Below are 12,575 nucleotides of genomic sequence, written 5' to 3'. Positions count from 1 at the left end.
GAAAAGGGGTCCCGGCGCCTGCGCAGAAGCGGCCTGGGAGCTAGTCGCGGAGTGCGGGGGGAGGGGCAGGGAGCGGGAGCTGCCGCCGCCGCCGGAGCTAACCGCGGGGACCGAGATGCAGGTGGGACCGGAACCGGAACCCCCCCTCTTCAAGTACCTCTTCCCTCGCCGCGACCCGGCCTCGGCGCCTGAGAGGAGCCCTGGGTGGGGGCGGGCGTGGGGGGTGGAGGCAGAGGCAGGAGGGGCGCTCGGCCCCGGAGAGTGCAGCAGACGGAGCTGGTCCCGAGGCGGCTGCGGCCCCGGGGAATGGGCGGGTCGAGGGTGTCCAGGGAGTAGGGTCGGGTCGGAGTGCATTGACCACCGGGCCCAGAGGGTCCGAGCCGGGAGCGGAGCCTGCACCCTCCACCACCCGCCCTTCGGGAAATTTCAGAACTGAGCCCAGAGGCAGGTGCACCGGGGGAATGTGTCTGAGGCTTGCTTGGCAGAAGAGAAACTGAGTCACCAGCTCAGGAGCCGCAGGGTCAGCGGGCCTGAAGGGGGCCGGGTCTGCCAGTGGTGCAGAGGGTTGGGCGGGCCTGTGTGAGCCGAGGTGGCCACTGCCTGGAGATCGCTCTCCCTGCTGCGTCTGCACCTCTTGGCTCGGTTCCCCTGTGCTCCATGACTCTTGCGTCTCCTGGCTTCTCGTTGGTTTGGAATTGTCCCTGTGGTTGGAGCCATCTGAATGTGTAGGATCTAGGCCAAGGAGGAAGGGGAGGGGTCGCTGGTTGTGGGTCTGAGCAGGAGTCTGAGGTTTCGGGAGACTTTCCTGAGCTGTCCTCCCCGCAGCCCTGGTGCCAGTCATCATCCAACGTAATATGGGGGAGGAACACTAACAAAGAGCCATGGGTTATAAATGCCAGGCCCAGCTCTGCCACTTGCTAGTTGTAAGAGCTTGGGAAGCCTCTTCCTTTCTCTGATTTCTCTCTTGGAAAAATTGGAACCCATAAAGATAGTAATAACGGGGCAGGCATTTATGGTGTGCTTGCTTTCTGCCAAGCCCTGACAGGTTCCGTTTGATTCTCCCCGCGAGTCTAGGAGTTAGGGATCATGAGCTCTGTTTTATAGATACACGCCCGCAGTTCCGAGAGGACATAGGATCTGTTCAAGATCACGCAGCTAATAGGTGGCCGAGCTGGGATTTCATCCCAGGTCCAACTCCACGTCCCACAGCCTTAACCACTAGGCTCACCAGCCTTTAGGGCACCCTCCCCAGTGAAAGAAGAGGAAGTGAGAAACCCTAGGGCCCCAGCTCCCTGTTATGTTTTATTTACTTTGTGGCCAAGAAAGACTTGCCCTGACCCAACCCACAGTCTTCCCCCGCCTGGTGCTGCCTGGTGCTGCTGCTTCTGGGCCCCAGGCTGAAGGCACAAAGAACTGGGCTGTGGCCATTCCAAGCCTCTGTCACACCGTGCTGGGGTGCTGGGCCCTGGGGTCCGCTTTCAGGACAGTTCTGGTTTCAGTCCATCATCCATTCCGCCTCTTGACTGAGCAGACTCCCTCCCCAGAGCTGGACCTCAGGACGTGCGAGGCAGGGTCTCTAAGCGCTGCAGACCTAGCTCCCTGAGAGCTGGGGCAGGGAGGGGCTGTGACAGGCTGGTCCAGCCAGTCCCTGGGGACGAGGACTATGCAGTGGGCAAAACCGTAGACTTGGAGTTCTGAGACTTCTCTGAGCTTCGGTTTCCTCACCTATTATCAAGGTTATTAAAGCCTGTTGCAGGGAAAGGTAAGAACACATGGGAAGCATGTGCTAAACCTCGAAGGACCTGTTTTGGAGAAGGGAGGTGGTGTGAGTGGTAAAGACTCCTTTTTAGAGGCAGGTGCTTTGCGGCCGCGTGTCGCTCCTGGAACCAGAACCAGGGGGAGTGGGTTGGGAAGGCAGCGGGGCAGGTGCACCTCCCTCCCCCCAGGGAGCCAGCTGAATGGGGTGTGTGGGGTGTGAGGCTCTGGGAAAGGGCAGGGAGGCGGTGTGGTGTGTTCCCCACTGCTTTCCGAGGAGTCCAGACCAGAGTGGGGAGTCCGCTCGGGGTGGGGCTCTGCCCCCGGTCCCACCTCAGCAGTGACTCGGTGTATGTGCCTCTCTTCCTTCTGCAGCTGCTGTCGCTCACCCCGTGTCTTCTGGCCGCTTCCCTCTTTGCTGCCCTCCCCACAGGCTCCCCCTCTCCACCTCCTGGGGACCATCATGAATGGTGCCCCTTCCCCGGAGGACGGGGCCTCCCCCTCCCCTCCCCCTTTGCCACCACCCCCTCCCCCGAGTTGGCGGGAGTTCTGTGAGTCCCACGCCCGGGCTGCCGCCCTGGATTTTGCCCGCCGTTTTCGCCTCTACCTGGCCTCCCACCCCCAGTATGCAGGGCCCGGGGCTGAGGCTGCCTTCTCCCGCCGTTTTGCTGAGCTCTTCCTGCAGCATTTTGAAGCTGAGGTGGCCCGGGCCTCCGGCTCCCTCTCACCACCCATCCTGGCTCCCCTGAGTCCCGGTGTGGAGATCCCGCCACACGACCTGTCCCTTGAGAGCTGCAGGGTGGGCGGGCCCCTGGCTGTGCTGGGCCCTTCTCGATCATCTGAGGACCTGGCCGGCCCCCTCCCTTCCTCAGTCTCTTCCTCTTCTACGACCTCCTCGAAGCCGAAGCTAAAGAAACGCTTCTCTCTCCGCTCCGTGGGTCGCTCGGTCCGCGGTTCAGTCCGCGGCATCCTGCAGTGGCGGGGGACCGTTGACCCACCCTCCCCAGCTGGGCCCCTCGAGACCTCATCGGGCCCCCCAGTCCTGGGTGGAAACAGCAACTCCAACTCCTCTGGCGGGGCTGCGACCATTGGCAGGGGACTGGTTAGTGATGGAACATCCCCCGGGGACAGATGGACTCACCGATTTGAGAGGCTGAGACTCAGTCGGGGCGGGGGGGCCTTGAAGGATGGAGCAGGGATGGTGCAGAGGGAAGAGCTGCTGAGTTTCATGGGGGCTGAAGAGGCAGCCCCGGACCCAGCCGGAGTGGGCCGGGGAGGAGGGGCAGCTGGGCCTACCTCAGGGGGAGGAGGGCAGCCTCAGTGGCAGAAGTGTCGCTTACTGCTGCGAAGTGAAGGAGAAGGAGGAGGAGGAAGCCGTCTGGAGTTCTTTGTACCGCCCAAGGTGAGGCCCCGAGGAGGGTGGGGAACCGAGGAGGGTGGGGAACCACCGGGAGCGGGGCGATTGAGCCACCGGAGTGGGACAGCCCACACGCGTAGCCCTGCTCGCTTTGGTTTCTAAAGCTCCTGACTCTGGGGGAGCAGCTGTGGGCAGGACCGCAAAAGTAGTGCTGTGGTCCTTTGTCTGACTCCCTTAGGGCTTGGGAGGAAAGATGGGTCTCTGGAGGGAAGTGAAAGGGGGTCCCTGCACACCGAAAGTTTGGCTCTTGCTTTCTTTCCCAACTTAGGCATCTCGGCCTCGACTCAGCATTCCCTGCTCTACCATCACAGACGTGCGGACAACCACAGCCCTGGAGATGCCTGACCGGGAGAACACGTTTGTGGTTAAGGTAGGGGCTCTGGGCTCCTGCCCCCTCGGGGAGCGCTTGTTCCGGGGAGAAAGCTAGGACAGCACACTGAAACAAGGAACTTGGTGACAGGAGGTGGCCTGTATGTTGCCCAGGGGCTCGAGAGTGTGTCTGGGGCAGTAGCCCCTCCGGGAGGAGGAAAGGGGGGGAGGGTGTTCTTGTTGTCAGCAGGGGTGGCTAAGGGCCTCCGGACCTGGAAGTGGCCCGTGGGCCTCCTCTTTTCCCCATAGGTGGAAGGCCCCTCCGAGTACATCCTGGAGACAGTTGATGCTCTACATGTGAAGGCCTGGGTGTCTGACATCCAAGAATGCCTGAGCCCGGGGTGAGTGAGGGGCCTGACTGCTGTCACTGAGGGGACCCGGTGGGGGTGGGGAGCAACCTTGGGGCTGTCACTGGTGAGTTGTCTCACAACATCATTTTCCCTGTCTCTGCAGACCCTGCCCCGCTACCAGTCCCCGCCCCATGACCCTCCCCCTGGCCCCTGGGACCTCATTCCTTACGAGGGAGAACACAGACAGCCTGGAGCTGCCCTGCCTCAATCACTCAGAGAGCCTGCCCAGCCAGGATCTGCTGCTGGGACCCAGCGAGAGCAATGACCGCCTGTCGCAGGGTAAGGGCGGAGCCTTAGAGCGCTGTGAACTTCAGAACCCCACCGTGCCAGGCCCAGGCCCTCCCTCCCGACTCTACCGCGCACCCCAGTCCCACCCCTCAGCCGCCTGTTGTCACCCACCGACTGCCCGTCCCTTGTCCCCGTACGTGCCACACCGCAGTTTGCCACTTAGAACCGTCGCCATCGCCGCCTCGCACGAACCCCAGGTGAACTCCCGTCCAGCCTTCCGTGTCCGGCCTTTTCTCCTTTTCCGTAAGCCTTGTGCAGATGTCCACTCTGGCTGGACATAGTGGTTCTCTTCTCTGAGCTCCCGGAACACTTTGTACACATCTTTGTTTTGTTCTTACCGTGCATTTCTGTACACGTGTCAACAGCACGAGATCTTCTCTCGACTCTGTACTTCTTGGCCTGACTAAAGATGCACAGGCCCTACCCACACACAGGCACGCCCAAAGACGTGCATCTGCCTGGCCCAGTTCACCTTTGTAGACTCCGTTATACTCTCTCTCCTGCTCCTCTGTTCTGGGTCTAGGGTTCATGGTGCCTGGCTGTGATCACTGAGGAAACAAATGGGTTAAAGAATGTTGGAGCTAGGATGGACCTTACGAGTCATTAGGTCCAATCTCCTCGTTTCCAGACCCCTCAGGCAGCTAAGACCAGGGAGGGGAAATGGCTTTTCTGAGGTCACCTGAGAGTCACTGACAAAGACGGGGGCCACGCCGGTCCGCTTCCTGCACCACTACACCTGTCTTCTGAGCGCTGACAACGTACGCCATTGCCGTAGGCTCAGGCCTGCCACCGGCAGACATTCAGCAACGCCCTGCTACCTCCCTGACCTAGTGCGAGGCTCTGGGGCAGGATAGGGGAGCCCGGAGATGCCTGAGACGAGCTTCTTGCCTTCCGTGGGCTCCCGGTCTAGTTGAGTTGACGGGCTCTCGCTCCCTCTGGAAAGCAGGACGCTGACACGGAGAGCCTGTACTTAGTGTTCTCTGAGCAGCACAGGCAGAGAGCTTCCCGGGAGCTCAGAGGAAGTGGAGAGTCGGGGAAGGTGGGATAGACAGGATACTACACAGAGGAGGTGAGAGGAAAGAACAGGGCTTGGAGGAGGAGGCAGAGGGCGAGAGCACAGCCCTGCAATGGGGGCGGGGGAGCCCGGGAGCCCTGGGCAAATCGGACAGGATGCTCAGGCTAGCATGGAGGGCACAGGGACACGAGTTAACGTGAAGGTCAGGTCGCCTAGGTTGGGCACATCGGTAGGAGGATCTCTGACGTCTCTGAGGGTTGGAGAGTTGGTCCTGAAGGCCGGAAAAGGACCCTATGTGATGCGAAAATATCCGAGGGATTCTTCGCGACGCCCACCTCCGCGACAGTCGCTGTCGTTTCAGCTGTCGATTCCGAGAAACTAGAGGTGCGTTGGACTCCAGGCCCTCCGGACGGTCCGTCTGTGGTCCCTCAGCAGGGCCTGAGGCCGAAGTCAGGAGCCAGAGGGGGAGAATAGCAGCGGCCGCCGCCGACAGAAGGACCCGGCATCCCGGCCGGCCGGCCAACCGTGCCGGTGCGCGCAGGACAGACTGGCTGGTGGCCGACCGGTCCTGGCAGAGAGTAGTTTCTCGGCTTCTCAACCTGGCCCTCCTCCCTTGTTTTCCAGGGGCTTACGGGGGCCTCTCAGACCGCCCCTCGGCGTCCATCTCCCCCAGCTCCGCCTCCGTCGCCGCCTCCCATTTTGACTCCATGGAACTGCTTCCCCCAGAGTTGCCCCCCCGTATCCCCATCGAAGAGGGACCCCCAGCAGGCACAGCCCATCCCCTCTCAGCTCCCTACCCACCCCTGGACACTCCGGAGACGGCCACAGGTACCAGAGGTGAGAGTGTGTGTCTGCGTCCAGGCCCGGTTGCCCGCCCTCGGGAGACTCTCCTCTCGGGATCCTGAAGGATCTGACCCGGGGGAGGGAGGTGATGTGTGAGGGGAAAGCAAGGCTTTTCTTCTCCCAGGATGGGGGAGGCTTCCCTGACACCCCGGTTTCCCTCCCTCTCTCCTTCCTGAAGGATCATTCCTGTTCCAGGGGGAGTCAGAGGGAGGTGAAGGGGACCAGCCCCTCTCAGGGTATCCTTGGTTCCACGGGATGCTCTCTCGACTCAAGGCCGCCCAGCTAGTGCTGGCCGGAGGCACCGGCTCCCATGGCGTCTTCCTGGTACGTCAGAGTGAGACGAGACGGGGTGAATACGTCCTCACTTTCAACTTCCAGGGCAAGGCCAAGGTGAGTGAGGAAGAGGCCGTGCGGCACGCAGTGAGCCCGCGGGTGGAGTGGGGGAACGTGGCCGTGCAGGGGAGAGGGGCTCCCGCTTCACTCTGCTCATCCTGCCCTCAGCACCTGCGCCTGTCGCTGAACGAGGAGGGTCAGTGCCGGGTCCAGCACTTGTGGTTCCAGTCCATTTTCGATATGCTCGAGCATTTCCGAGTGCACCCCATCCCTCTGGAGTCTGGAGGCTCCAGTGACGTTGTTCTTGTCAGCTATGTCGTGTCCTCCCAGCGACAGCAGGGTGAGCAGAGCAGGTCTGCAGGGGAGGAGGTGCCCGTGCACCCAAGAAGCGAGGAGGTGTGTGTGCCAGCAAGACGGGGCGGGGGGCTGTGAGGAGGAGAGGCTTCGTTAGGGAGAGTAGGGCAGAGCAGGCTCCTGGGTGTTGGGCTTTCGGAGGGGAAGCAGGACACTGAGGACGTAGGGAGGCAGAGGTTCCTCACTGGAGCCGGGAGGAAGCAGAAGCTGGGCCGGTGCATCCCCATTCCATCAGACCCCTCTGTTCCATCATCTGTGTGTCTCTTGGATCAGTCCTCTCCAGCCTTGTCTTTGCCCTTTGTCACAATCTCACCTTGGGCCTGCCCTCCTGGGGGATGCTCGGTCTGATCCCCCTCCCCCCTCCTCCCTCCTCCCTCGATGTCTGACGTCCCTGTCTGATCTCTCCTTTTCCCCACCCCAACGTCCCATCTGTCCCCACGTTGCCCCTCCCCCTCCCCCAGGCCGGGAGCAGGCCGGGAGCCATGCAGGGGTGTGCGAGGGAGATCGATGCTACCCCGATGCCTCCTCCACCCTCATGCCCTTCGGAGCGAGTGACTGTGTGTAAGTGTGGTCCTCCTCTCACCGCCGCCCATGATCCATCTTCCATGGATGGGGGGGGGGTTGCTCAGGAGACGGGATGTGGGGGAGATAGCACGTGGCTTCTGGGGGGATGAGTGCAGGGGAGGCCGCCGCAAGAGCTGGCCTCCCCTCCACAGTCTGTCTTCTTACCGTTCCTATCCAGAACCGAACACCTCCCATGACCCACCCCAGCCCCCTGAACCCCCTTCATGGACAGATCCCCCACATCCTGGGGCAGAAGAGGCGTCGGGGGCGCCAGAAGTGGCGGCAGCAGCAGCCGCAGCAGCCAAAGAGAGGCAAGAGAAAGAGAAAGCGGGCAGTGGAGGGGTCCAGGAAGAGCTGGTCCCCGTGGTTGAGCTGGTCCCCGTGGTTGAATTGGAAGAGGCCGTAGCACCAGGCACGGAGGCCCCGGGAGGCGCTGGATCTGGTGGGGACCCCGGGGCCACCCCAATGGTGCAGCTGCAGCAGTTACCACTAGGGGGCGATGGAGAAGAAGGGGGCCATCCCAGAGCCATTAATAACCAGTACTCCTTCGTGTGAGACACCCTACCCCGCTCTTTCTCCACTCTTCTTGCTCCCCAGCCCTTAGTTCATGAGATTGGGGCTGGGCAGGGATGTAGAGGAGCGGTAGGAATCCCCTCCCCACGTGCTTCCTGACCCTTGACGCCAAGGGCATATATGTTGGTACAAGAAGAGGTTCAAGAGCCCTGTTAACTCCCCGGTTCGTACACTACAGGTGCCCCATCCCCTGGGCAGGGGATTTGGGCTCCATTACCTCCCTGAGGGGCTCTTATGGTCAGCCCCACCCCTGGGGGCCTTTTCCCCATTAACCACCCCCCCAGCCCGAGGAAGGGTGAGGGGGAAGGGCTGTCCGTTATATTAAGGTGGTTGTTGTTGTTGTTTTAAACAAAATGGAGAAGCATAAATAAATAAAAGGGTTTATCTCAGTTCCGTCGTGATGGCTGTGGCCACTGTTTGCAGCGGGGGCTGGGGCAGGTGGGGCAGGAAAGCAGCCCACTCGGCGTTGCCCGCTCCAGAGCTGAGAGGCCAGAAGGCTGTGTCAGGTCAAGTCCCTGTTGCCCTCTAGCCCTGTGCTTTCGGCCCATTGCTCCCCCGTGGGCGGTCCTGTTTGTTGAGCGGTAAGTGCAGAGCCCAATAGTGCTTCTCGGGGTTTGCGGCCAAGTTCTCTTAACGGGACCGGACAGTGAACAGCAGGATCGGCAACCTCCAAGGACCCTTCTTGCTCTAAGTTCTTCAGTTAAGGCTCCCCACCCGAGGGAGAAAGCAGGCAGAGGGAGATCGTGGGGGCGGGGTTGGGGCACAGTGGCCGTGTTGGGAGAGGTTGAACGTGGCAGCCACAGAGTCTGGCTGCGGAGGGGCCCAGGGCAGGCTGGCTGCTCCCCTTCTCGGGGCCAGGCTGGGAAGCTGGGGGGTAGATGACAGAGAGCACTGGCTTCCACTCCTAGCTTTTCCTCTCCTTTGCTGTTTGGCCTAGGCCAGGTGTTAGCCTCGCCAGGCCTCAGTATCCTCACCTGTAAAATGGGAAGTTTCGTTTGGGTTGGAGCTGCTGATATGATTTGCTTGGCCTGGATAGTGTTTCCATTGGGATTTCACCTACAAGTTCAGATGACTGGCTTCTCCAGAAAATCAGAAGATCCACCCTCACGTGCTCCTCCGCTCTCTTTCCACATCTGCTCCATCCCTACTGGCCCACTTCACTCACGTGGCCTTCCCAGCCCCGTGGGCAGGAGTTTGCAACCCCTTTCACTCCTTGCAGCGCCCCCATTAAACCCAGGCTCTGCTCTCTGAGCTGAATTGCAGCCATGGGTTTCCCAGCCCTGTGGGTGGTGGGTGTCCACAAGGAGGGGCCGGGTTCCGAAGAATCCCGCCTGTTGTGCTTCGTCCTCTCCCCTCCTCACCTCCACCCAGCGCTGCCTCTCACCTTCCTTCCCCGGGGAAGCAGGGAGCCTACGTTCTCACGCCCCTCAGCCACCGTTTCCCCCACCTCCAGGAGGCCCTACCCATGCTTATGACCTTGCTATTCTGGGCCTTGCGTCCTGTTGGGAGATGGACAGGAGACAGCTGGGCTCACAGGCCACCCAGGCTGGGGGCTAGCTGGGGGAAGCCTGCTGGCTCTCCCAGTTTTGTCTAACCCCTGGGGCTCCCCCAAACCTTGGCCTCAGGAGACTGGGGATAGACTTGACCTTGCAAAGGAGGGGATGGTATGGACATCTGGGTGCTGTATTCTGGAAAGTGAGGTGGTGAGTGAAGGCTGTGGCGCCCCAGGGTAAGGAGGACATGATCCCCTCCTAATCTAGCAGCAACTGGTGCTATGAGGCTCCCCCTCCCCCTAAACCCCCGCCAGCGTCAGGAACCTGCCTTCTGAAGTGGGTGGGGGAGGGGGACAAGGAGCACCCCGCACTCCAGGACCTGCATATCTTGGCTGGAAGAGCCTCAGAGACTGTTTCCCTCTAGCCTTGCTATAAGGATGGTTGAGCTGAAGTTTGGGACCGGTCAGGGAGTGGCCAGGCTCTATGTCCCTGTCCTTCAGAACCAGGCCTCTCCCATTAGCTTCAGCCCTCATAGGAGGGGAGGCACACCCACAACCGTGGGCTTGGAGACCCCAGCGGGAGGGATCCAAGAGAACCAGTGCCTTCCCGGTCCGCACCCCCAGGCTCCCTGACGGCCAGCCTTTTGCAGCTCTTGTCGTGTGGCTCTCCCTCTCTGGCTTCAGCTTTCCCTCTGGGAAGTTGGGGGAGGTAGGAGTCACCTTAAAGGGCCCGGCTGGCAGCAGTGTCCTGTAAAGCCTTCCTCCCTTCGGCCTCCTGCTCTCAACTCCCTCGAAGCTGCCATCCCTCCAGTCTTCCCCCCCTTCTCCATGTTTGGGCATTCCTGCTCCTTTAAGACTGTGCCCCTGTCACTTCTCCAGGTGGTGGCGGGGAGAAGCCAGAGAGCACCAAAAGGCTTGGCAGATGCTGAGCCTGATTCTGGCCTAAGAAGGTGGGTGCTGGGCCAGATGGAGGTGCCTGTGGATGTGACCCCACTGTCTGAGCCCCCATCCCCAGGTCACAGCTTAAGGGAGGGGTTTGTTAGAACCATGAAAAGGGGGACAGAAGGAGCACCGTGTCCTCAACTCACCCAGAAGGCTCCCCTCCCCCCCAAGTCCAGGCAGAGAGAAGGATAAGTATGGGGGGCTAAATCCTTAAGTGCCCCCCACCCCTGCTGGCCAGCCCGCTCCCCCAAAGTGAGGCTTCCCTTTCCTTTGCTCGCCGTCTCCTCTGCCATTGTCTGCTTACGAACTTGAGTGCCAGGGAGGGAAGCAGCCTGGAGAACCCTTTCTGTGGCCTGGACTGCTGACTGTCCATCTTAGGAAGCCGGAGGCCTAGACGCAGGAAGGACTTGAGGCTCCTTCTTCCCTTCCCTGACCTTCCACTGCTACTCTCACTGAACCTCTCCTCTCTCCGCCCTCCTTTACCTCCCCTGCCCACAGCCCAGGCTACCCTCTGCTCCTCCAGCAGCTGCCCTGGTAGCAACCAAAAGACGCCCCCATCCCGGAGCAGGGGTGGGGGTGGGGGGCTCAGAGCAGCTGCTTCTACCAGGAAGCTGACACCAAGGCCAGCCGCTCAGCAACAACTTGTGGCTTTGCACCCAGCCCTGGGCCCCCACCCACCTGGCTGCCGCATGCCAGCTCCCTGCTGTCCCTTTTCCCCATTGCTCCTCAGACTTCCCTCTGACCCGGGCAGCCCTGTCTCTGTTTCCCCAGCTCTGTTCTGTCCTTATTTCCCCTAGACCTGTCCCCATCGAGCTGCCCCCTCCCCATTCCTCCCGTCTGGGACCTCTACCCTATCCAGCTTGCCAGCCCCCTTCCCTTGACACCCCTTCCTCCCTCATGCCTCTTCCTGTGGGATGTGCCCGGCACCTGAGCAGCTCTGATCCTCTCTCCCCTGGAGGAGATACTTCAGGGTCGGGGGGAGTGCAGACCACACATCATCTGGGGTCTGCCATGTGAGCCCCTTGAATTAAAGAATACAGTGGGGGATGAGGTGACCCTCATTCCATGACTGGGGGTGACTCCCGCCCCCAACCTGAAACATTTATCCCTCTCCCTCTGCCATCAGCACATTCTGTAGCCTCTTGGATTACCTGGCTGTCTGGGTATCCCATTTTCTTGGGGGGGGGGGATTCCCTATCAGGGATGGGGGGGCCCCCGAAGGCTACATTCCCAGAGGCTGAGTTAGAGCAATGGGGAGGGGGGGGGTAGTTTGGGGGAGAGACAGGCAGTCCTGGCTTTGCTCACCAGGGCTTGGACACTAAATCCCTTGTTGATGGCTGCAGCAACCCCTCCCGAGGGTAGGGTTACCATCTTCTGCCCTGTCCCCTTGACCCTCTCCCCTCCCTACTTCCCCTTGTCCCTCTAGAACCATTTCCTCTGGCCCCCAAAAGGATGTTGTCCTCCTCTCCAGTCCCCTGAAGGTTGGAGTATCTGCAGACTGGGTGAGGAAGAAGGAGACTGTCACAATAGAAACAGGTTGAGAGTAGGTGGAACGGGATGGGGGTCGGAGAAAGAGAAGGGTGGAGGCCTGAGGGTAGAAGTCGGGAAGAACTGGGGGCATGAGTTTGGAACAGGAAGTTCGGTACAACCAAGGAAGTCCAGGCAATTGGGGGAGGGGTCAGCAGAAGACAGAAAGTGAAGTCTTTCCCTGCCCCCCCCTTCCCTGGGGCTGGGGCCACCTTAGCTTCCCTCATGAGTGACATCTCAGGCTGCAGCCCCACTGTTCCCCCTCTGTCAGCAGAAATATCTCTCTTCTGACCCCTCCTGCCGGAGTCTTAGCCAGCCAATCCCTGATCTGGGCGGGGGGAGCCTGGCCCCCCCTACTCCCTCATAAGGACCAGCTGGGGGCTGGGGGGGTGGCCGGCTGCTGCAAGTGGGACAGGGGTCAGAGCTTCGTGGAGGGAAGAAAATCCTGGGGGGGGCAGGAGAGAAAAAACAAGAAACCCAGACAAACAGGCAGTTGGACGCACTGAGGAAGACCCCCAACGCGTGAGAACTCCCCAGAAGGAGCACACCGCCCCCTGGCCCCCAGGAAGGGAGCACAATGGAGGCTGCACACTCCAAGACCACAGAAGAATGTCTGGCTTATTTTGGGGTGAGCGAGACTACAGGCCTGACGCCGGACCAAGTGAAGCGGCACCTAGAGAAATACGGCCCCAATGGTAAGTGTCTCTTAGATGAAAGGCTGGTAACGCCCTCTTGCTCCCCCACAACACAGAC

General features: G+C 60.9%; 2 protein-coding genes and 1 long non-coding RNA gene across 10 annotated transcripts in view; 2 read left to right on the top strand and 1 right to left on the bottom strand.

The window, feature by feature from the left end:
* Positions 1 to 8,250, top strand: SH2B1 (SH2B adaptor protein 1). 7 transcript variants are annotated; one of them, XM_040463618.1, is made up of 9 exons: positions 1 to 121; positions 2,131 to 3,157; positions 3,441 to 3,542; positions 3,791 to 3,882; positions 3,995 to 4,170; positions 5,819 to 6,031; positions 6,216 to 6,427; positions 6,539 to 6,710; positions 7,467 to 8,250. In XM_040463618.1, the coding sequence occupies exons 2-9, from the start codon at positions 2,219 to 2,221 to the stop codon at positions 7,841 to 7,843; spliced, it is 2,283 nt and encodes a 760-aa protein (XP_040319552.1). In that variant the 5' UTR covers positions 1 to 121; positions 2,131 to 2,218; the 3' UTR covers positions 7,844 to 8,250. The 7 variants fall into 7 exon arrangements, with proteins under 7 accessions (XP_040319552.1, XP_040319554.1, XP_040319551.1 ...); XM_040463620.1 differs by lacking the exon at positions 1 to 121 and adding an exon at positions 7,186 to 7,285 and having other exon boundaries at positions 234 to 3,157; positions 6,539 to 6,766; positions 7,467 to 7,583; XM_040463619.1 differs by lacking the exon at positions 1 to 121 and adding an exon at positions 235 to 1,762.
* Positions 8,228 to 12,575, bottom strand: part of LOC121022473 (uncharacterized) — a 4,645-nt gene continuing 297 nt past the window's right edge. The window contains exon 2 of the long non-coding RNA XR_005786961.1: positions 8,228 to 8,835. This is a non-coding gene — a long non-coding RNA (uncharacterized LOC121022473). The remainder of the gene's footprint in view (positions 8,836 to 12,575) is intronic.
* ATP2A1 (ATPase sarcoplasmic/endoplasmic reticulum Ca2+ transporting 1) overlaps positions 12,202 to 12,575 on the top strand; it is a 15,807-nt gene continuing 15,433 nt past the window's right edge. For both annotated transcript variants that reach the window (XM_040463614.1, XM_040463615.1), the window contains exon 1: positions 12,202 to 12,517. In XM_040463614.1, coding sequence (XP_040319548.1) covers positions 12,400 to 12,517 — 118 coding nt within the window. In that variant the 5' untranslated portion in view covers positions 12,202 to 12,399. The remainder of the gene's footprint in view (positions 12,518 to 12,575) is intronic.

The sequence above is a fragment of the Herpailurus yagouaroundi genome, unplaced genomic scaffold, assembly GCF_014898765.1.
Source record: "Herpailurus yagouaroundi ecotype Mexico unplaced genomic scaffold, PumYag 410, whole genome shotgun sequence".
Taxonomy (NCBI): domain Eukaryota; kingdom Metazoa; phylum Chordata; class Mammalia; order Carnivora; family Felidae; genus Herpailurus; species Herpailurus yagouaroundi.
The sequence above is the reverse complement of the archived record's forward strand: the minus strand, read 5'-3'. Positions and strand labels throughout refer to the sequence as shown.

Excerpts from the sequence above, each read along its gene's own strand:
- SH2B1 (XM_040463616.1), top strand. The coding sequence starts at position 2,108 with ATGTGCCTCTCTTCCTTCTGCAGCTGCTGTCGCTCACCCCGTGTCTTC. Across the intron at positions 3,543-3,790 it reads AGAACACGTTTGTGGTTAAG|GTGGAAGGCCCCTCCGAGTA; the intron begins GTAGGGGCTCTG and ends TTTTCCCCATAG. Across the intron at positions 6,711-7,466 it reads GTCCTCCCAGCGACAGCAGG|AACCGAACACCTCCCATGAC; the intron begins GTGAGCAGAGCA and ends GTTCCTATCCAG.